We start from the raw sequence: 23,204 nt of genomic DNA, 5'->3' as shown, positions 1-23,204 counted from the left end.
TTTGTTTAGGACTAATTTTTTCCCTCTATTGGACCTGATCGGCAGTTTACTTACCAATTGGTCACCATTATCCCTATCCATGATAGGCCGAATTAATGCTATTAAGATGATGATCTTACCTAAATTTTTATATATATTCCAAGCTATACCTATTTTTGTTCCTAAATCTTTTTTTGATAAGGTCGATTCTAAATTGTCCTCGTATATCTGGCAAAACAAGAATCCTAGATTGAGGAAAAAATATTTACAGAAATCTAAACTAGAGGGAGGGTTGGCATTACCCAACTTTAGAATTTATTACTGGGCAATTAATATTAGTTACTTAAGGTATTGGTTGAATTATTCAGAATTATCTCTAAATCCCCATTGGGTAAATTTAGAAATTAAACCGATACAAAATTTTTCAATTAGCTCTATTTTGGGAGCTGCTCTCCCTTTTACTCTTACTAAATTATATAAACAAATTGATAATCCAATGGCTAAACATACACTACGTATATGGTTTCAATTCCGGAGATTTTTTGGCCTAAGTCATTTTATCTTGGAAACTCCTATTGTACTAAATTTCCTTTTTCATCCTTCTCTAATTGATCAAGCTTATTTACTCTGGAAAGTTAAAGGTATAACATGCTTTTCGGATTTATTCTTGGATAACTCTTTCATGTCATTTGAACAATTATCCATGAAATATGATTTACCTCGATCTCATTTCTTTCGATATTTGCAGATTAGGAGTTTCGACTTTACCCTCTTTTCCCAATCGGGAGACTACGACTGTTTTAGAGGATATACTATATTCAAAATTCCCTCCAAAAGGTGTGATATCTTCGTGATGCCACCATCATCACCCTGTACAAAAACAAAGGCGAGAAATCAGACTGCTCAAACTACAGGGGAATCACGTTGCTCTCCATTGCAGGCAAAATCTTCGCTAGGATTCTACTAAATAGAATAATACCTAGTGTCGCTGAGAATATTCTCCCAGAATCACAGTGCGGCTTTCGCGCAAGCAGAGGAACCACTGACATGGTCTTTGCCCTCAGACAGCTCCAAGAAAAGTGCAGAGAACAAAACAAAGGACTCTACATCACCTTTGTTGACCTCACCAAAGCCTTCGACACCGTGAGCAGGAAAGGGATTTGGCAAATACTAGAGCGCATCGGATGTCCCCAAAAGTTCCTCAACATGATTATCCAACTGCACGAAAACCAACAAGGTCGGGTCAGATACAGCAATGAGCTCTCTGAACCCTTCTCCATTAACAATGGCGTGAAGCAAGGCTGTGTTCTCGCACCAACCCTCTTTTCAATCTTCTTCAGCATGATGCTGAACCAAGCCATGAAAGACCCCAACAATGAAGACGCTGTTTACATCCGGTACCGCACGGATGGCAGTCTCTTCAATCTGAGGCGCCTGCAAGCTCACACCAAGACACAAGAGAAACTTGTCCGTGAACTACTCTTTGCAGATGATGCCGCTTTAGTTGCCCATTCAGAGCCAGCTCTTCAGCGCTTGACGTCCTGCTTTGCGGAAACTGCCAAAATGTTTGGCCTGGAAGTCAGCCTGAAGAAAACTGAGGTCCTCCATCAGCCAGCTCCCCACCATGACTACCAGCCCCCCCACATCTCCATCGGGCACACAAAACTCAAAACGGTCAACCAGTTTACCTATCTCGGCTGCACCATTTCATCAGATGCAAGGATCGACAATGAGATAGACAACAGACTCGCCAAGGCAAATAGCGCCTTTGGAAGACTACACAAAAGAGTCTGGAAAAACAACCAACTGAAAAACCTCACAAAGATAAGCGTATACAGAGCCGTTGTCATACCCACACTCCTGTTCGGCTCCGAATCATGGGTCCTCTACCGGCACCACCTACGGCTCCTAGAACGCTTCCACCAGCGTTGTCTCCGCTCCATCCTCAACATCCATTGGAGCGCTCACACCCCTAACGTCGAGGTACTCGAGATGGCAGAGTTCGACAGCATCGAGTCCACGCTGCTGAAGATCCAGCTGCGCTGGATGGGTCACGTCTCCAGAATGGAGGACCATCGCCTTCCCAAGATCGTATTATATGGCGAGCTCTCCACTGGCCACCGTGACAGAGGTGCACCAAAGAAAAGGTACAAGGACTGCCTAAAGAAATCTCTTGGTGCCTGCCACATTGACCACCGCCAGTGGGCTGATAACGCCTCAAACCGTGCATCTTGGCGCCTCACAGTTTGGCGGGCAGCAGCCTCCTTTGAAGAAGACCGCAGAGCCCACCTCACTGACAAAAGGCAAAGGAGGAAAAACCCAACACCCAACCCCAACCAACCAATTTTCCCTTGCAACCGCTGCAATCGTGTCTGCCTGTCCCGCATCGGACTGGTCAGCCACAAACGAGCCTGCAGCTGACGTGGACTTTTTTACCCCCTCCATAAATCTTCGTCCGCGAAGCCAAGCCAAAGAATAATATAAGTACAAAAATAAATTCTGGGACTTTTGAAAAGTTTAAAAATGATTGGGAAAGAGAACTCAACCATCATATTTCTAATGAAAATTGGAATAAAATTCTGCGACTGGTAAACTCTTCTTCTCTATGTGCAAAACATTCACTAATACAGTTTAAAGTTGTTCATAGAGCTCATATGTCTAAAGATAAACTCCATCGTTTTTATTCTCATATCGATCCTATATGTGATAAATGTCAATTGGAAATAGCTTCCCTTACACATATGTTTTGGTCCTGTCCCTCTTTACAGAATTATTGGAAGGAAATTTTTTCCATTATATCTACTGTTTTGAATATTGATTTACAACCACATCCCATTACTGCAATTTTTGGATTACCTATGATAGATTTGACTTATTTATCTCTTCCTGCGGATCGTATGATTGCTTTTCTTACACTAATGGCTAGAAGATCTATACTATTAAATTGGAAAGAGGTAAATCCTCCCACTGTTTTCCAATGGTTTACCCAAACCATACTATGTTTAAATTTAGAGAAAATTAGAAACTCTGTCTATGAATCCCCTTCTAAGTTTGAGTTAACCTGGCGACCATTTATTCAATATTTTTATTTGTGGTGAGTTGATCTGGCTCTGTTTTCTTTCTATGATTATGTATGATAAATGGGCTGTAAGATGAGATTGGAGTGATCGGCGTGGTTTAGCTATATCTGTAGGTTTTTTTTTAAGATTTTTAAGTTTTTTTTAATTCAGATTTGTTTTTTCTTCTTTTTTGGGGTTTTTTTTTCTCTTTTTTCATATATTGTTTTTAGAGATAGTTCACACCCTAAACTGATCAAAAAATTTTTTTTATGATATATTTTTATTCTGTAATATTATTGTTTAATATCTCTGTATTAATTCATTACTTACTATGTATTTTTTAATATCTCTTTGAACTGTATGTGTTTATAAATTATAATAATAATAAAGATTGAAAAAGAAAGAAAAGAAACAAAAGTTGCTTTTAATTATCTTTAAACATCAAAGCAGAATCAAACTTTAGCTTATCTCTATTGACTTAACTAACCTAACGTAACCCCTGTTTGTATAATGTGTGTGTAAGTTCAGAAAAGTTCTTTGGTTTACAGTCCAATCTCACTTCTCATTCCTCCAAGTTCACTGGTTGCAGGCAATTCTTATACTCTGCACAGAATTTAACATATATAAAGTTCACCAGGGTTTGGTCCTTGAAAGGTAAAGGGTTACCACTCAGGAAGGTTCTTTTAGGTTTTCAGAGGGAGATTTGTTCCTTTTTAATCAGCCACTTACTGAAGCAAGACACTGATGCAACTTGCCCCTTCAGGGTTCTCCAGATGATAACCTCTTTCTTTCAGGTCATCATAGAGTTCCTTTCTGTTTCACTTCTTCCAAGTGAAACATGAGACAGCCAGTCCTTTCCTCTTGCATGAACCACAAGGCCTTTGACCAGGCCATCTTCCAAAATGGGGCATTCTACAAGCTTGTGAGCTTGTCCTGTTTCAGTGCCAGCTGCTGTCTGCAGCCTGTAACACTGCAGAACTGACTTCTGTGTGTGTGTGTGTCTGTCTGTCTGTCTGTCTGTCTCTCTCTCTCACAGAGAGAAAACCTGTTTGTCTCTCTCTCTGCTTACAAAACCACATGATCTTCTTAGAACAGCAAGCCCTCTGTCCTGGGTAAACTTGTACCTCTCACTTTGTTCATTTTAGATTGGTCACAGTGTTTGAACTACCGAAAGAAAACAGACACACACACACTGAGAACACTTCAGTTTATACAAATCTTTATTACTAAATCTAAAGCTGAATTCAAACTACAATATGCAAGCACTTCCCAATTATAATTATCAACGCCTGGACTGGTCCCAACTGCCGAAGCGAGGCAACAACTGCACACTTGTAGTAGGTTGTCTGGGCACCAGTAGCAGCTTCTCCACTTCCGCCGACCAGGACGTTCGTTGGAGTCTAGAAGTTCTTCTTGCTGAGAGATGTTCCCACCTCTTGGAGAGTCTCAAACTTCAGCAGTGGGACCATGGCTTATATTACCCAAAAATTGTTTACTCATAGCTTATCTCTTCGAATAAATGATTTAATTATCTTCTTTTTTTTAAACTTTATTTAAAAATTTATAACATGAATAAAATAAAAATTACGTTTAAAGAAATAATAAAAAAATAAGATAATAAAAATTAGAATACTACATCATTAAACTACACAAATTAACCCCCCCAATAATTATAACACATTAATCGTCTAATTTAAAATTAGTCCAACCCTCCCCCCAAAATAAAGAGTGAAGAATGAATTAACAATGTTGTAAATAAAATAGAAAAAACCCCACTTACAAAAAAAGGATAAAACTTAACAAAAATTACTAACAACAAAAAAAATCAATACTAAAATAATACCCTTAAACATATATTTAAATCAAACATAATACATGTATTTAACAAATGAAATCCACTTTAAAACTAAGTTCAAATATTAAAATCATATATCAACCATATATCTGTTATACAAAAAAATCATAATTAATAATACATAAATACAGAATTTCCATTAATACCAAGTTTCCTTTATAATTCATCGAGAGAACAAAAACATCCCTTAGAAAAACAATCAGATAAAGTTTTTATTCCCTTCCCCTCCCCTTATATAAAAAAGAAAAAAAAGTTCAAACTCTTAGAAAATTCTCCATATTCTTCATTTATAACATCTTCAAAATTCTCGATCAAAGTTAACTTAATTTTATTAAACTCTTCTCCCTCAATGTATTTGTACTTGGTTTTCTTTTTCTTCTTGTCACCTTTCCCCTCATCTTCCTCTTCATCTAATTCAACATCCTCAATTTTTGACTTATCTTCTGTGACATCATCCTCTTAAAAAAGAGGGAAACCCCCCCCCAAAAAAAAGGAGAGAAAAAAAGAGAAAAAAACCTCCTAATTCCCTCTCAATTACAATCAGAAAACAAAAAGAGTTTTAAAAAAATTATTTATTTTTAAAAAATAATTAAAAAAAACCTTCACTTCTTAACCCGAAAATTAAAAAGAAAAAAAAAACAGGTCGGAGGTCACAACTACCTCCTCCTGTTTAAACCACCCAAAGCGGTAACTCCCCCAAAATATTGGGTGTGAGATAACTCACAGGTAGCTGATGACTTCTGGAAACTAGTGCCCACCCAGTTCCCTCTCCCAACTCCCATTTCATTAAACTATCATCATTATTTAAACTATTTAAACTCTTCTCAAAAAAAAGATAAAAGATTTATTTTTTTAAATCAACATTACCACTTCGGTCACCATTGCTTCCATTTCTTTTAAAAATCTGGATCCCACCTTACATCTCTACTCTCTTTGGAGACCTTGAAGGACTACATCGTTCCTGAAACTGCATGATTGGTAGAGACTGAGCAAAGTCCATAACCTCTTTAGGATTGTCAAAGAACTTTGGCTGATTTCCATCCTGAAAAATCTTCAGTACCGCAGGATACCTGAATGTTCCCTTATGTCTTTTTTTCCACAACCGTTCTTTCACAGAATTAAATTCGCATCGTTGAAACATAATTTCTTGACTCAAATCTTGATAGAAGAAAACAGGATTATTCTGAAACATCAAAGGAGATCTCTTTTGCTTGGCATTTCTAATAGCCGTACGTAAAATTGTCTCTCTGTCACAATAGTTTAAACAACGGATCAGAACAGGTCTTGGATTCTGTCCTGAAAAAGATTTTCTTCTTAAAACTCTATGAGCACGTTCCAGTATTAAACCGTCAGGGAATTTATCCTGTCCTAACACTCGTGGAATCCATTCAGTAAAAAATTTTCTTGAATCTGGTCCTTCTATGCCTTCTGGCAAACCAACAATTTTCACGTTGTTCCGTCTAGATTAATTCTCCAAATAATCAACCTTTTTTGCTAAATTTTTATTTTGGATCTGCAATGTTTCAATTATTCTATTTTCATCTTGCAGTTGATCCTGTACATCAACTAAGCCTTGATCACACATTTCAAATCTTTCAATGGTTTCAAGCTTAAAAGCTCCATTAATGGCTTCCGCCATCGCATTAATCTTGGAAATAAACAGGTTCACAAAATTAGCTAAGTGACTCGATACAGAATATATCTTATCTTCAAGATCCTTAACAGACATTTCAACTGAAGTAGATTCAGGCATAATGGGGTCTTGCTGTTCCTTAGAGACCACGGGATCTTCTGTCCCTTCCCTTAATTTAGTATCTTTTCTAGCAGTTTGACTTCGTATAAAAATCCCTCTCAAAGTCCCCCCAGCAATGCCAGGAGACTGAAGATCAAGGTTATCTTTAAGCCAAATCTCTTTAATCATCTTCACTGAATCGATGTCTGGAAAAACCGTTGTAATTGAAGATGCATTTTGCAGCGCCACCACTGTAGCAGTCGAATGACAGCTCTTTAACTCTCCAGCTGTTGGCGCCCCAGCTGATTCTACTGTCAAAGTCTCAGTTACAGCACTCACAGTGGCCGTTGTGTGAAATACTGGCATTTGGCCAGCTCTTTGTTCTGAAAGCTGCTGAATGCGACCTTCAGAGAGCCTTACCGGTATAAAACGGAGTTTCAATGCCGAATTCTGTACGTCTTCTTCTGGATCCATTCTACGTTGAGTCCTGGCTTCTTGTAAACAAGTAGGCTCAGATAATTTCGGAAAATGTAGTTTTTTAACAGTCTGTTAATGTTTTCTTTTACCTTTTTTTGCATATAAACCATTAGGTATTAATCCAGCACCTCTTATTATTTATAAACTTTTAAAAGAACTTTAACAGGCACTTAAAGACAAAACAATAAATCAGAGTCAGGAGAGGTCTGGAAGGCACGTCTGTTCCCTACGCCATCTTGCCACGCCCCCCATTTAATTATCTTCAAGGTCTCCTGACAATCTGCAACCAACAAAAGGCAACTGCATCTTTGGGCCTCATGGTGGAAATTAGATGTCTACTGATTCATATACATCCTGGGCCTCATGATGTAAATTAGATTATGTCTTCCGATTCAACTGCATCCCTGGGCCCCATGGTGGAATTTAGATTATGTCTTCTGATTCAGCTGCATCCCTTTTTGCATAAGCTGGTCTAAATCCTCCATTACACCATCCTCCAGACAATATGTGGCTCCAACAAGCTCTTTCATCTGTTGCCTTTTGTAAACAACATCCATTAGTGAAGTCTCTTGAGCACTCTTCAAAGTTCTTGTAAAACCTTTGAAGCCCCGATATGTCTTGCATTGGGCAGATCTCCAGTATTTCAATAAGATCTGTTTTAAAGTGTTTGTATGAAACTACTCTTACAAACCTTTCCGAAAAACATATCTATATACTCTGACACCCTTTGATATGGCCATTCCAAACTAGCAAAGGCCTTTTCTGCATCCAGAGATACTCTACACTGGGATCTTCTCTGGATTGTGCCAAATATTCAATAATCTTCCCAAGTTATCAGCAGAATGTCTCTTTTTTATAAAACCTGCTTGGTAGATTTATTAATTTTGGGAGATATTGGCCCAATCTCTCAGCCAGTCCTTTGGTTATTATCTTGTAATCTATATTTAATAGTGAGATGATTCTGCCAGACACAGGTTTTAATGGATCTTTATTCCTCTTAGATAACATCACAATTCTTGCTGTTGAAAAGGTGTTTGGGAGTGTTGATTAACCACACCCAACATGAGTGGCATCAGCAAATCTTTAAATGTTTTGTAAAACTCAGGCCGGAAACCATCCTCCCCCAGAGACTTATTAGCTTGTAACAGTCCCAAAGCTTTTCCAATTTCCTCCCGAGTGAGGTTGGGGGGGAGGGTTGTCTAACCTCACCTGGTCCTCTTGGCTCAATCTTGGCAGATCAATTCCATTCAGAATGTCATATATTTTTGTTTGATCCTGTGAAAATTCTAATTTATTTAGTTCTGTGTCGAATTCTTTAAAAATATGATTAATTATTTTTGGATTGTGATATATCATATCTGACTCCAGTTGTCCTACCTTGAGGTGCCAAGACAAAACTTTATGCACTCTTTCTCCAAATTTTTAATATTTTTGCTTTGATCTCATTACATTATTTTCTATTTTGTATGTATGGTATTGTATTTAAGCTTTTTATTTATTAAAAAGTTTGGTATTTGTCCTTTGAGGCAGATTTTTGATATTCTTTCTCTAATGCCATAATTTATTTTTTCCAGATTGTTAATTTACATGTTTTTTCTTGACATTTTTAGTGTTTGAAATTATCTGCCCCCTTTAGTGCGTCCCAAATCAGTAAGAAGTCTTCTCTTTTCAACAGCATAGAATTCAGTCGCCACCTATACATTGATGCCTGTTTTTCCGACATCATTATCGTCAGTACCAAAGGTGCTTGGTCTGATAATAAATATGCTGATTCGACCATCCTGTATCCTAACAATGCTGACATTAGGAAATAGTCAGTTCTGATGAAAGAATCATGGGGTTTTGAGTAAAAGGAATAGTCTCTAGTTTGGAGGTGTAACCATCTCCAGGTGTCTATTAGATTTAGATCCATATATGCTGGTATGGTCTTTAATGCCTTAGTTTTTTGTCACTATCTGTGTGGATTTATCCCATATTGGATCTAAACAAAAATTAAAATCACCGAATTAAAACATTGTTTTGCCCTCCTGCTATTTTAAGAAAGACCCTTTGTGTAAATAGCTCATTGTCTGTGTTTGGGGTATAAAGGTTCATAAGTGACCAAGCCTCTGAGTAGATGTGACAGACTGCTATTATATATCATCCATTCGGATCTCCGACTACCTCCTTCACCACCACTGGAACATTTTTATTTATTCAAATGGTTATCCCCCCCCCCCCACCCCGACCTGGGAATTATACAAATATGATATGACTTGTCCCATCCAATCTATTTCTAATTTGGAATGTTCATACTTTGTTAGATGTATTTTCTGTGTGAACGCTGTAACTGTCCATAATTTTTTGAGGTGTGCCAAAACTCGCTTTCTTTTGATATTTCCATTCAACCCATTTATATTGATACATGAATTTTAATATTATTCATTGATATCTGCATTTATGCTTATCTGTCTCTGGAAGCCCACATATGTTCTTCTACAGCCGTGTGCCTGCCTCACTTCATTTCTTTTCATGTTTTACATCTGGCACAATCTAGAAATGAAAAGGGTCTGGTCATCTCCTTTGATGCAGAAAAGGGCTTTGATAGACTGGAGTGGGAATTTTTATTCAAGGTGCTGGAGAAGGCAGGGTTGGGACCAATTTTTCAAAATTGGATTAGGGTGCTATATCACATGCCCAAGGCAAAATTTTTAACCAATGGGTAGGTCTCTCCAGCCTTCCCACTTAACAGAACTAGTTGGCAAGGGTGCCCACTCTCACCGGCTCTCTTTGTGCTGGCTATGGAACTATTGGCAGAAGCAATTCGGCAGGATCCAGACATCAAAGATTATAGAGTGAGCTAGGAGGAACACAAAATTAACTTGTTCACTGATGATATATATTTGACAGACCCTGCAACTTCCTTGCCTAGGCTGCACGAGGTACTGGAGGACTATGGAGAACTTACTGGGTATAAGATCAATTGGGTTAAGAGTGGGTGATGCCACTCACTGAGGGAAATTATAATTAATTTAAAGTAATTAGTAATTTAAAGTGGCCACAGAAGGGGATCAAATACCTAGGAATTAATATTGATAGTGACTTGAATAATTTATACAAGTTAAATTATGCCCCCTCGCTGGGAAGAGTCGAGAACTTAGAGATGGATGCCCCTGCTTATCACACTGGTAGGAAGGGTCAACTGCATCAAAATGAATGTGTTGCCAAAATTCCAATACCTTTTCCAAACATTGCCTGTGCTGTTGCCCCAGGGTTTCTTCAAACAATTATCACATATGGTTAGGAGGTTTCTTTGGAATGGTAAGGTACCAAGAGTCTGTATGGAAAAATTAACATGGGACTATAGTCTAGATGGATTGAGATTGCTGGACTTCAAAAAATATTATTGGGCGGCTCAGTCAAGATACATTGCCTCTCTTTTTCAGGGAGGAGATGTACCATCCTGGGCACAAATTGATCTGCACCTGATGGGCAAGAAAATAGCAGAGGATTTTTAAAATAAATGGGACATTAAATTGTTGACAGGGAAGAAATGCAGCCCCATATTACAACATGATTAGTATCTCGGCCAAAATCAGCCAGTATTTGGATATTAAGATGGGGCTGTCACCAAAAACACCCTTGACTCCGAATAAATTAATACCACTGACAGTGGGTAACAAGATTCTGGACATCTGGCTCCATAAGGGAGTCAGGTGTAGAGAGGACTGTTACGAGCAAGGGCAATTAATGTCATTTGAACAGCTTAAAATAAATATGATTTACCAAATAAAACATTCCACAGCTATCTTCAAATAAGGTCTATTAGGTCCAGATATGGTCCTGCCTCGTTGCAGTAGCATAGAGGCCCTAATTCAAAGGGGGTTCAACAAAAAATTTATTTCAGCAATGTATTACCTGTTCCAGTCAGAGGGACCCAAACTGGGCCTTCATAGGTCGAGAGCAAGATGGGAGTCAGACTTGGGTATTACAAATGATGAGAGGAGCTGGTCCAACCTGTGCTGGGAGAGTATGACCACGGACATTAATGCAAGGTACAGGCAAGACCAGTATAACTTTCTGCAACAGTTGGAAATAACGCCGCAGAAAATCCATAGATCAAAGCCAGAACTCCCGGACAAATGCTTCAGGTGTGGTGTTGCAGCCGAGACGTTTGTACATGCAACCTGGTTGTGTGCCAAGATGAGGCCCTTTTGGGTGGATCTAGGCCAAGACCTGGAAAAAATTATAGATAAACCGTTCCCTCAGGACCCAGAGGTGTTCCTACTGGGGAATATAATGGACATTAGGCTTACAATGAAGCTGTCCAAATTTCAAATCCAATTTGTGTCAATCACATTGGCAGCAGCCAGGAAGTGCATTGCGGTGTGCTGGAAGTCCAACTCTATTCTTAGTATCAAACGATGGAACAAGGAAATGCAAAGTTGCGTTCCCCTGGAGAAAATAACTTACAATCTGAGAAAAAAGTACAGCACCTTTCAGATTTGGCAGCCATACATGCACGACATAGGTGCATGGAAGTGATTGTTCTACTGTTCCCTGCTGCAGCTCCCTCTCTCCTGCACTGATCCCGATCATGGAAAGTCAAGAATGAGCACCAACCCAGAAACCGTCTGTTGAGCCGTGATAGTCCCGGTTTCTTTTTATTATTTGTATTCTTATTCATTTCCTTAATGTTAGTGTTTGTTATTGTTATCAACATTGTAGTATGAATGCATTGTTTAGTTTTATAGGTGGGGAGGGGTGGGCAATGACGTGGGCTTGTATATCTCTTTGGCTTGGCTTCGCGGATGAAGATTTACGGAGGGGTAATGTCCACATAAGCTGCAGGCTCGTTTGTGGCTGACAAGTCCGATGCGGGACAGGCAGACACGGTTGCAGCAGTTGCAAGGGAAAATTGGTTGATTGGGGTTGGGTGTTGGGTTTTTCCTCCTTTGTCTTTTGTCAGCGAGGTGGACTCTGCGGTCTTCTTCAAAGGAGGTTGCTGCCCACTGAACTGTGAGGCGCCAAGATGCACGATATCAGCCCACTGGCGGTGGTCAATGTGGCAGGCACCAAGAGATTTCTTTAGGCAGTCCTTGTATCTCTCCTTTGTGCACCTCTGTCTCAGTGGCCAGTGGAAAGCTCGCCATATAACACGATCTTGTGAAGGCCATGGTCCTCCATTCTGGAGACGTGACCTACCCAGCGCAGTGGATTCGATGCTGTCGGCCTCTGTCATCTCGAGTACTTCGATGTTGGAGATGAAGTCGCTTCAATGAATGTTGAAGATGGAGCGGAGACAACACTGGTGGAAGTGTTCTAGGAGCCATAGGTGATGCCGGTAGAGGACACATGATTCGGAGCCGAACAGGAGTGTGGGTATGACAACGGCTCTGTATACGCTAATCTTTTTGATGTTTCTCAGTTGGTTGTTTTTCCAGACTCTTTTAGCTATTTGCCTTGGCGAGTCTGTTGTCTATCTTGTTGTCAATCCTTGCATCCGATGAAATGGTGCAGCTGAGATAGGTAAACTGGTTGACCGTTTTGAGTTTTGTGTGCCCGATGGAGATGTGGGGGGGCTGGTAATCATGGTGGGGAGCTGGCTGATGGAGGACCTGTTTTCTTCAGGCTGACTTCCAGGCCAAACATTTTGGCAGTTTCCGCAAAACAGGACGTCAAGCGCTGAAGAGCTGGCTCTGAATGGGCAACTAAAGCGGCATCGTCTGCAAAGAGTAGATCACGGACAAGTTGCTCTTGTTTTGGTGTGAGCTTGCAGGTGCCTCAGATTGAAGAGACTGCTCATTGCTGTATCTGACCTGACCTTGTTGGTTTTCGTGCAGTTGGATAACCATGTTGAGGAACTTCGGGGGACATCCGAGGTGCTCTAGTATTTGCCAAAGCCCTTTCCTGCTCACGGTGTCGAAGGCTTTGGTGAGGTCAACAAAGGTGATGTAGAGTCCTTTGTTTTGTTCTTTGCACTTTTATTGGAGCTGTCTGAGGGCTTGTATATATGGTCATAGAGAAAAGGAATATATGTACACATAGAGAAGATTGTGAACTGCCATCATTGGCAGGTCATGGTATATGACTACAAGCCTGTATGAAAAAATTATAAATAAAATATTCAAAAAGGACAACATTGTGGCTGACACCCTAAAAGATGAGGAAACCCAGGCTTTTTGTACAGCCATCGCTTCGAAGACATCAGCCTGCCAGGCAGCTCCGACACACTACTATGCGATGTTTCCACTGGCTCACCACACCCGGTCATACCACAGCAATGGAGGCGCCAGGGTTTTTCCAGGTGGTCCACGACCTCACCCACCCATCCAGAAAGTCTACAATCTGCATGGTGGCAAAGAAGGTCATATGGCATGGCCTGAGAAAGCAAGTCACCCAACTAGTTCACAATTGCACCCAGTGCCAGACCTCCAAAGTCCACCAACACATCAAGACTCCCATCCAGCAGTTTGAGCATATACACGGTGACATCGTGGGCCTGGGACGCCCGGTACCTGCTAACAGTGGTAGATTGCAGAAGATTCCTGCTCCTGGGCATTTCTCAAGCATTGGATTGCAAGGTTTGGGATACCAGCTTATATTACCCTCGACAGAGGGGCACAGTTTACATCTGCACTGTGGACATAGCTAGCAACTCTACTGGGCATTAAGCTGCACCACACCACAGCCTACCACCTGCAATCTCATTGAACGCTTCCACCACCACCTGAACTCAGCTCTCATGACCTGTTTAATCGGCCCCAGCAGGGAGGACATCCAAACTACACCCAAAGAGGACCTGCAGGCCTCCTCTGCAGAATTGGTGTACGGTGCCCCATTACTCCTGCCAAGTGAATTCTTCCCACCATCCCAAGACCCAGGTACTGAGGGGAGAGCACCCCCCCCACCCCCACTCACATCACAAGCGCCACAGACACTTCACTCACACCACAGATTTTGTCTTTGTCTGCCGCAGACCATATTCCACCCCATTCCAACAACCCTAGGAGGGCCTGTAAAAAGCCCTATGCAGCACAAGCAAAACCTTAATGCTGGACATTGGGGGTAGGGTGGAACTGTTCACAGATGACCGGCTGAAGGCTCATATCTTAAGCTCATTCAGCAGGTCACATGCACCTGTGTCGTGACTTCACTGCCCATGTGTGGGCAAGACCTACAGGTTGCCTTATAAGGTGCAGCAGGGACTTTTCAAAATTAAACTGTTGGAAGTGCAAGCAACTCACAGTGCATATAGTCTCCTTATTTAACTCCCCTCAGAAGCTACAGCTAATTTTTTTTAAATTTGGACATACAGCAGGACATTTCAGCCCTGGGGTGTAGGTTAATTGGCCAGCACAGACTCGTGGGCTGAAATGGCCTGTAACCATGCTGTATGTCTAAATTAAAAATTAAAATTAAAAGGGTGCCCACCCCTGTTCTACACTATCCACAATACCTCCAACCTTCGTGTCAAGAGTTAACTTGCATTTGCCAGTTTTGGCCCATCTTCCCAACTGATCTGCATCCTGCTGTAAACATAAATATCCTCTTCCCTTCTGTGACAGCTTTTAACTTTTCAAACCGGAAAATCTGTTTTATCTTCACCTTAATTAGATCTAATGATCTGACCTCTACTATCCTATGGAGCAGGAAATTCCAGCTGTTTCAATTATTAAAATACATTTCCTTTAATTTTAGATATACAGCCCACAAGCTGATGCCGCCCAAATACACCCAATTAACCTACAATCCATGTACATTATTGAAGAGTGGGAGGAAACCGGAGCACTCAGAGAAAACCCAAATGTGTCACAGGGAGAACATACAAACAAGAGTGGATTCAGACCCACGTCACTAAATTTATTTATTTTTAAACTGTAAACACATTTAAATGCTGAACATTTGACAGATTTAAACATTGCCCCCGGCGTGAACCCGCTGGTGGGTCATCAAGTTGGATGACCAAGCAAATCCTTTCCCCATTTTAAAATATTTTTATTAATATTTATCCAATAAAAAAACAATACAATTACAATAAGTGCCACAGAACTAGTAAAAAAAAGTTACAATAATGATCAGAAGAACAATAGCACAAACATAATGGTAATAATAGAATCGAACAAAAAAGAAAAAAAGGATAAATTCTAACCCTTTCCCCTCAGCAAGGTTGAAGGTTGACATTAAAAAATTCAGGTGCCATAATCCTGGAGAGAGACAGCACGGTGCCAAAATTCCAAATCAACACTAATTCTTAAACTGATGATAGTCGTCCATAGACGGAGCACCCTACCATTTGGAATTTAGTATGTGAATCGATGATAGCATATCTCATTTCTGCCAAGTTTAAACAAGACATAATATCCCTGAGCCATTGTGCATGTGGAGGTGAAATATTGTCTTTCCATTTCATCAAAATTCCACATCTGGCTGTTAACTAAGAAAACAATAAAAAGTGACATTGAATTGAAGTGAGTCTAACATCATCGTCAAAGAGTATTCCGGAAAGAGCTATTAGGGTTAGGTTCTAATTTTAATTTAAAAATAACCAAAAGAGTTTCAAAAACCTCCAATTTTTTTCTAAACTGGTGCAGATCTAGAACATGTGAATTAAAGAGGAATCAACTGTTTTACATTTGTCACATTGAGGATTTATGTCCAGAAAAAAACAAGAGAGTTAATTTTAAACAGAAATGCTCTATGAGTCCCTTTAAATTGAAACAGACTATTCTGTGCACAAAAGGATGTCGTGTTAATCAGTGTAAGAATAACATTCCACACCTCATTGGACATTAACACATTCAAATGTTGCTCCAGCATTCTTAATTTTAATTAACAAAGGCTTGTCTTAAATTAGCTACTTTTGTCGTAAATAAGAGATATTAAGGAGGTTGTGGTTCAAAAAATGTATCAAGAATATTCACCTTGGGAAATTCAGGAAAATTAGGAATCTGGGATTGAACAAAATGCCTCATTTGTAAATATCTAAAACAATGAACTTTTGATTAATTTTACAACCAATTGTTCAAAGGATGCAAAATTGATGTCAATAAAAAGGTCTTTAAAATATTTCATACCCAATCTATGCCACTCATTAAAAGCTGCGTCTTGCAAAGAAGGTTGGAAAAGATCATATTGGGCTAAACTGAAATCCAAAAACCCTTTGAAATTGTGCCCATATTTTCAAACTCTGTTTAACTGATCAGGTTGTCAGTAAATTTATATAAAGAAGATCCAAGAATTGCCAAAAAGGATAGATCCTTTAGTATAATTTAATCCCATTTCTACCCTTGTGGGGCGTTCAACTCTTTATCAAATTGCCACAAAAGAAATCAAATGACGTATATTGACTGCCCAGTAATAAAATCCAAAATTAGGACACGCCAAACCAGCATTCCTTTCAGATTTTTGAAGACAGACTTTATTCAACCAGGGACATTTTTCTTGCCTTATACAAGAAGTTACAATTGAATCAAGTAAATTAAAAAGAACTTAGAAATAAAAATTGGAACAGATTGGAAAAGACTTCAGTTTAATAGAATTAATATGACCAGAGAAATTGACAAAGGGACAATTAACCTGTTTAACTGAAATGGTACAATTTTCCCTAAGAAGATGTTTCCCACATCTGAAGGGCCTCTCGCCAGTGTGAGCACACTGGTGAGTCAGCAAGTCCGACGATCAATTGAAACCACAGGTGTACTCGGAGCAGGTGAAAGGCCTCCCGCGGCGTGGATCCGCTGATGGGATTTCAGACTAGAGAAGTGTGTGAATCCCTTGCCACACTCAGGGCAGATGAAGGGCTTCTCCCCGGTGTGGATCCGTTGGTCGGTCAACAGGTCCGACAATCTACTGAACCCCTTGTTGCAATCATGGCAGGTGAAGGGCCATTCACCAGTGTGAACAAGCAAATGGGTCAGCAAGTCTGATGATCGGCTGAACCGCTTGCTCCACTAGGATAGGTGAAAGACCTCTCCCTGGTGTGAATCTGCTGGTGGGTCTTCAGGTTAGAGGACTGGGTGAAGCTTTTGCCACACTCAGAGCACGTGAAGGTCTTCTCCCTGGTGTGGATCCGTCGGTGAGTCAACAGGTCCGATGATTTACTGAACCCCTTGTGGCACTCAGGGCAGGTAAAGGGCCATTCACCAGTGTGAACAAGCTGGTGGGTCAGCAAGTCCGAATATCGACTGAACCCCTTGTTGCACTCAGGACAGGTGAAAGACCTCTCCCTGGTGTGGATCTGCCGGTGGCTCTTCAAGTTAGAGGACTGGGTGAACCCCTTGCCACACTCAGAGCAGGTGAAGGGCTTCTCCCCAGTGTGGATCCGCCGGTGGGTCAACAGGTCTGATGATCTACTGAACCCCTTGTCGCACTCAGGGCAGGTGAAGGGCCACTCACCAGTGTGAACAAGCCGGTGGGTCAGCAAGTCCGATGATCGACTGAACCCTTTGCCACATTCAGGGCAGGTGAAAGACCTCTCCCTGGTGTGGACCCGCCTGTGGGTCTTCAGGTTAGAGGATTGGGTGAACCCCTTGCCACACTCAGGGCAGGTGAAGGGCCGCTCCCTGGTGTGGATCTGCTGGTGGGTCTTCAGGGCAGAGGACTGTGTGAACCGCTTGCCGCACTCAGGGCAGGTGAAGGGCCTCTCCCTGGTGTGGATCCGTTGGTGGGTCTTCAGATGAGAGAACACATTGAACCCGCTGCCGCACTCAGGGCAGGTGAAGGGCCTCTCACCGGTGTGGATCCGCCGATGGGTCTTCAAGTGAGAGGACTGGGTGAAGCCCTTGCCACACTCGGGGCAGGAGAAGGGCCTCTCCCCAGTATGGACCCGCCGGTGGGACTTCAGGTGAGAGGACTGGGTGAACCCCTTGCCGCACTCAGGGCAAGTGAAGGGCTTCTCCCTGGTGTGGATACGTCGGTGGGTGTTCAGGTTAGAGAACACATTGAAACTGCTGCCGCACTCAGGGCAGGTGAAGGGCCTCTCCTTGGTGTGGATTCGCTGGTGGGTTTTCAGGTGAGTGGACTGGGTGAACCCCTTGCCACAGTCGTGACAGATGAAGGACCTCTCCCTGATGTGGATCCGCCGGTAGGTCTTCACGCTAGAGGACTGGGTAAACATCTTGCCACACTCGGGGGAGGTGAAGGGCCACTTGTCAATGTGAACCTGCCAGTGGTTCACCAAGTGGCCCCGCTGGTGGGTTTCAAGGTGAGAGGACCTAATGAAGCCCTTTCCGCAATCTGAATGGGTGAACGGCCTCTCTCCCGTTGTGGCCACGTTGGTGGGTACTCATTTCAGAAGGCAGAGTGGTCCCCTTCGCTCACAGCAGCTGAGTGACAAGGCTTCAGTTAGGATGTTCTCTCGATGCATTAAACTATCAGTGGAAAGAACACAGTGCATGCTCCATGTTCACCCAACAACTTTCAAGTACAGCTAATCCTGAAGCACAAATTTCAGTCTGGAATAGAAAATTGTTCAAGCACTCAGGACAAGAGAAGGACCTCTCCCTGGTGTGGATTTGCTTGTTAGTCTTCAGGTTAGAAAATTGGATGAACCCCTTGCCACCCTCAAAGCAGGAGAAGGGCCTCTCCCCTGTGTCCATTTGCCGGTGACACTTCAAGTGAGAGGAATTTTAATAGGCAAATATTTGCTCACTCCTTCAGCGATGTGGAAAATAAATTATTTGGCTTCACTCCTATTTAGTTCATCAAAGCCTCTCAGAGGATGTGCTTGTGTTTCCCTCAGTGACTCTCTCTGAGCAACTGGCCAAAATTCCTTAGTCAGTGATCCTTAACACTCTTATTTGGGGGTGTGAATTTCACTGTGGCTTGTAATCTCTTCTCAGAAGTAAAACACGCAAGCATCTCCTCTTCGCTGACGTGACTGGTGCTAATGTTGCCTTTGATTCCCATCCATAACTCTGCTTTTATCACTCTGCAAAACAAGTGTAGCCACATCATTATTCAAAGAAAGGCAGCAAGGTAGAACAGGTCACTTTGATCTCTGTGGTCAGCTATTAGCTGTATTCCCACCTCAGTCAGAAAGTTGAGACTTCATAGGTGCTAATTCAGCCAAGAAGTTCATTGAAACATAAAGGTAATGAGAGTTTTGTAAAGGGTCCCAACTTGAAATGTTGGCCTTGAATGCAGCTTCCCATTGTTCACTCAAAATTTCAGCATCTGTAGTTTTTGTGTTCCTCTAGAGAGGGCTTTATTTACTGAGAATTAAATTTGGTTCATTATCTGTTTTTAATCTCAGTCCCAACAATGTTTGGAAAGCCAATCAGCTTCAAATCCATCTGCATGCATTTCTCAATTCGCTAGGCTAACTGACAGGGAGAGTGCGATTGGCAAGTGGAACCAATGGAGTTAAACAAGGAAATCTGCAGATGCTGAGGGTGAGATAAACTGCTGGATAAACTCAGCAGGTCATGCAGCATCCATGGGAAATAAAGGAGAACTTATTTCTTGAAGGGCCCAAGACTGAAACAACAGTAATAATCTTTACCTCCTATGAACACTGCAAGATCAACTGAGTTCCTCCAGCATTTCTGTGTGTTTTTATGACCAACATTTCCCACCTGAGCCCTTCCTCAGGTATAAGCAAAAACAGGCATGCATCAGAGGTGGGGGTGGGGGAAGGCGCCGAAACGAGGCCACCTGTAAATTGGAGGAACAGCACCTTGTATTCTGCCTGGGCCCTCTCAATCAGACAGCATTCCCACTCCTATCAGAGAGTTACTGTTTTCCACTCTCGACCCAACAGTTTTTCTCTTTTACCCTCCCACCTGTGTTCACTTGTGTCCTCCTCCACCATTTCCACCACCTACTATGTGATCCCATCACTAGACAAAAACTGTATTCCCCTCTCCTCCTTCCGCAGGGACCCTTCCCTCCATGACTCCCTTGTCCACTACTCCCTCCGTGACTCCCTTGTCCACTACTCTCTCCGTGACTCCCTTGTCACTCCTCCCTCGCTATCAATGACCCCCTTTGCACCTATCATTGTGACGGTAAGAGATGCTCCGTTTGTGCCCTCACCACCACTCGGGCCCACAAATAGTCCTTGCAAGTGAAGCAATATTTCACTTGTGAATCTGTAGGAGTCATCTACAGCATCCGATGCTCCCGCTGTGGTCTCCTTTACATCAGAGACTGGTTGCAGGCTTTGTTGAGCACCTCTGCTCTGTCTGCCACAATATTATGGATCTCTCAATGGCCACCCATTTCAATTCTTGATTCCATTCACTTGCTGATATTTCTGTCAGTGGAGTCATGCATGGTCAGAATGAGACCACCCGTAAAATGGAGAATCAACAGCTCATCTTCCATCAGGGCGCTCTCCAACCAGATCGACTTCTCCATTAACCCCCAGCCTTCTTCCCCATCGCCTTCCCCCAGCTCCGTCCCTTGCTCTCTCCTTTTCGGTTTCCTTTCACAGATCCAAAACCAATTATCACGTCTCCTTTTATCATATTCAGTTAAGACCTTTTGTTGACAGATTCGTCCCCCTGCCAATCTTCAGCCTTTATTCTGACAACTTCCTGTTCTTTGATTATTCCTTGAAGAAGGAATAAAGTGATGACAGGCATTGATTGTGTGATAGTCAGAGGCTTTTTCCCAAAGCTGAAATTTTTGTCACAAGGTTTAAGGTGCTGGGGAGATGGTCCAGGGTACGTTTTTTAAGTAGAGAATGGTGAGCGTGTTGAATGGGTTGCTGGCAACAATAGTGGAAGAAGATACAATAGGGACTTTTGGATAGGTTCAAGGAGCGTAGAAAAATAAGAGGGCTATGGATAAGCCTAGTAATTTCTAGGTACACGTTCGACACAAAGTTGTGGTCCTAAGGGCCTGTATTGTGCTGTAGGTTTTCTATGTTTCTAAAGGCTCAGGCCCGAAATGTCGGTGATATATCTGTACCTCCTTTGGACGCTGCGACACCGGCTGAGTTCTCCAGTATGCTTATGTGTGTTTCCCACTTGTGACCTGTTACCCTGAGCTCTTCCACCTTGCAGGGCCACCCCCGCCCGCCCGAGCGAGCCCTTCCTACCAGGGCCGAGCCGTTCACCCGCCTCCTGGCGCAGCGGCCAATTCCCACGGGGAAGCGGGGCCCGAACTGGACGATGTTAGAAGGCCGCGGCGGCCTCCACTTCCCACCAGCCGGAGAGCAAAGCGGTTGCAAACCTCTCATGGAAGCACCCGGACGCTGCCGCTCCTCTGATTAACATCTCTCTTCGCTCCTCCTCCCGGCTTGCGGCCGCCTTGAACCGCGACGGCTCCGTCTCGAATGTGTGTGCGTATTGACGTCACAGCAACGGACCGGTCCACGGAGGAGACTGCCTCGGGCGACCCGGGAGATTCTGAGTGCCAGTACGCGGGCTCAGTCCTTGTTGGAGCCGCGCTGCCCTGAGGTGGACCAGGTGCTGCCTTGGGGAGGAGGGCGAGCGACGGACGGAGGGAAGATCCAGGGCAGGGATGGAATCCGCTGTCCCAACCCCACCCCCTCATGCCCCCGATGAGATCTCTGCTGACGGAGTATCTGGTGGGACAGAGGCCTTTCCACCGTCGGCCTCGGTACGGAGCAGATTAAAAGCCGAATGAAAAGCCATTTCTTCCCTTTTCCTGCAGGTCCAGAAAACCTGTTCTCTCCCCACCCCCTTCCCTCTCCCATGAGACAGTTGCCCTCTCCCCATCCCTTCCCTCTTCCCCCTCCCATCTGGATCTCCCTGTCACCTCCTACCTATGAGCCTGTGCTCCTGCCCCTTTCTCCTTCCTCTTCTTCTGTTGGCTCCGTCTCCATGTTCTACTACCAGCATTCTCCATCCTCTTTAAACCATCTTCCTCCTCCTGGACATCTTGTTCCTGATCTTCCACCTGCTCTTGACCTTTATATTTCCAGCTGCCGCTGTGATATCAACCATATCAACTTCACTACTCCCCTCACTTCCAATCTCACTCCCTCAGAATGCCTGGCCCTTCATTCTCTCCGCACCAATCCGAACCTCACCATCAAACCTGCAGACAAGGGTGGTGCTATCGTGGTCTGGCACACTGACCTCTATCTGGCTGAAGCCTGACGACAACTCTCAAACACCTCCTATTTACCCCTCCAACAGGATTCCACCAGAACTCATCAACCCACTGTATCACCATCTCTGAACTCATCACTTCCAGTCACTTCCCTGGCACAGCTTCCAACGTTATTGTTTCTCAACCCCGTACCACCTGTTTCTACCTACAACGCAAGATGCACAAACACAGTCCGCGAGCTCTTGTCCTTCCGAATTGGTCTCTGCATACCTTGACTCTGTTTTGTTCTCCCTGATCTAGTCCCCTCTCACCAACATCCAGCATCACTTTAAACAAATTCCAGTTCCATGAACTTGATAGCCCCTTTATTACCATGGATATCCAATCCTTATTGTGATAGATTGTTATTTTTATATTGCATATAGATATGTTTTAAAGTAGATAAATTGTGGCAGGATTTTTTTTAAGAGTAGGTCATATACAAACTCTATATCGTGGACACCGAGGGGCCAGCATTGCTTGGTCGCAATTGGTTAAGCAACCTTCAGCTGGATTGGCAAAAATAGGGAAGATAATCAGCCAAAAGAACAAAGAGAAGCAGGATGAACATCTGCAGCAAACCACAGACCCCAAACTGGCTCCATTTTTAAAACGTTATGACACAGTATTCGAAAATGGTTTGGGAAAAATTCGTGGGGTATGAGCCAAACTACACGTGAACCCAAATATATGTTTCTCCCTTCTTGCACCCTCAATTTCTGCAATTGCAATTGCAATTCAAAAGATCTATTCTCTGGAAAATTTTCTAAGTCTTCCTCAACAAATCTTCCTTCACTTATATAATATTTCATTACAGGTACACAATCCTTTATCCGCAACCCTTGGTGTCCCCAAATTTGTGTGTTCCGAATTTTGGATTTTTCCAGATTTTGGAAAGCCCACCCAAATTGTGCTGCCGTATCCACTCCCCACCCACTTCCAGTCACCCGGCCATCTCCCCCAACCAACGGTCCCTCGGCTGCCTCCCCAAACTCCTGGCCCCTCACCTGCCTTCCCCAACCTCTGGTCCCTCGGCAATCTCCCCCAACCGCGGTCC

At 42.7% G+C, this 23,204-nt stretch overlaps 1 protein-coding gene across 1 annotated transcript; it reads right to left on the bottom strand.

Annotated features, from left to right (window-relative positions):
• Positions 1-16,900: 16,900 nt before the first annotated feature.
• Positions 16,901-21,462, bottom strand: LOC138755028 (zinc finger protein 235-like). Its single transcript, XM_069920193.1, has 2 exons — positions 21,263-21,462; positions 16,901-19,013 (listed from the first exon to the last, which is right to left on the bottom strand). Exon 2 carries the CDS (start codon positions 18,198-18,200, stop codon positions 16,998-17,000), a length of 1,203 nt encoding a protein of 400 aa, XP_069776294.1. The 5' UTR covers positions 18,201-19,013; positions 21,263-21,462; the 3' UTR covers positions 16,901-16,997.
• Positions 21,463-23,204: the final 1,742 nt, after the last annotated feature.

Source organism: Narcine bancroftii, chromosome 2 (assembly GCF_036971445.1).
Source record: "Narcine bancroftii isolate sNarBan1 chromosome 2, sNarBan1.hap1, whole genome shotgun sequence".
Lineage (NCBI taxonomy): Eukaryota > Metazoa > Chordata > Chondrichthyes > Torpediniformes > Narcinidae > Narcine > Narcine bancroftii.
The sequence above is the reverse complement of the archived record's forward strand: the minus strand, read 5'-3'. Positions and strand labels throughout refer to the sequence as shown.

Coding starts and splice junctions, on each gene's coding strand:
- LOC138755028 (XM_069920193.1), bottom strand. CDS start 18,200: ATGTTTACCCAGTCCTCTAGCGTGAAGACCTACCGGCGGATCCACATC.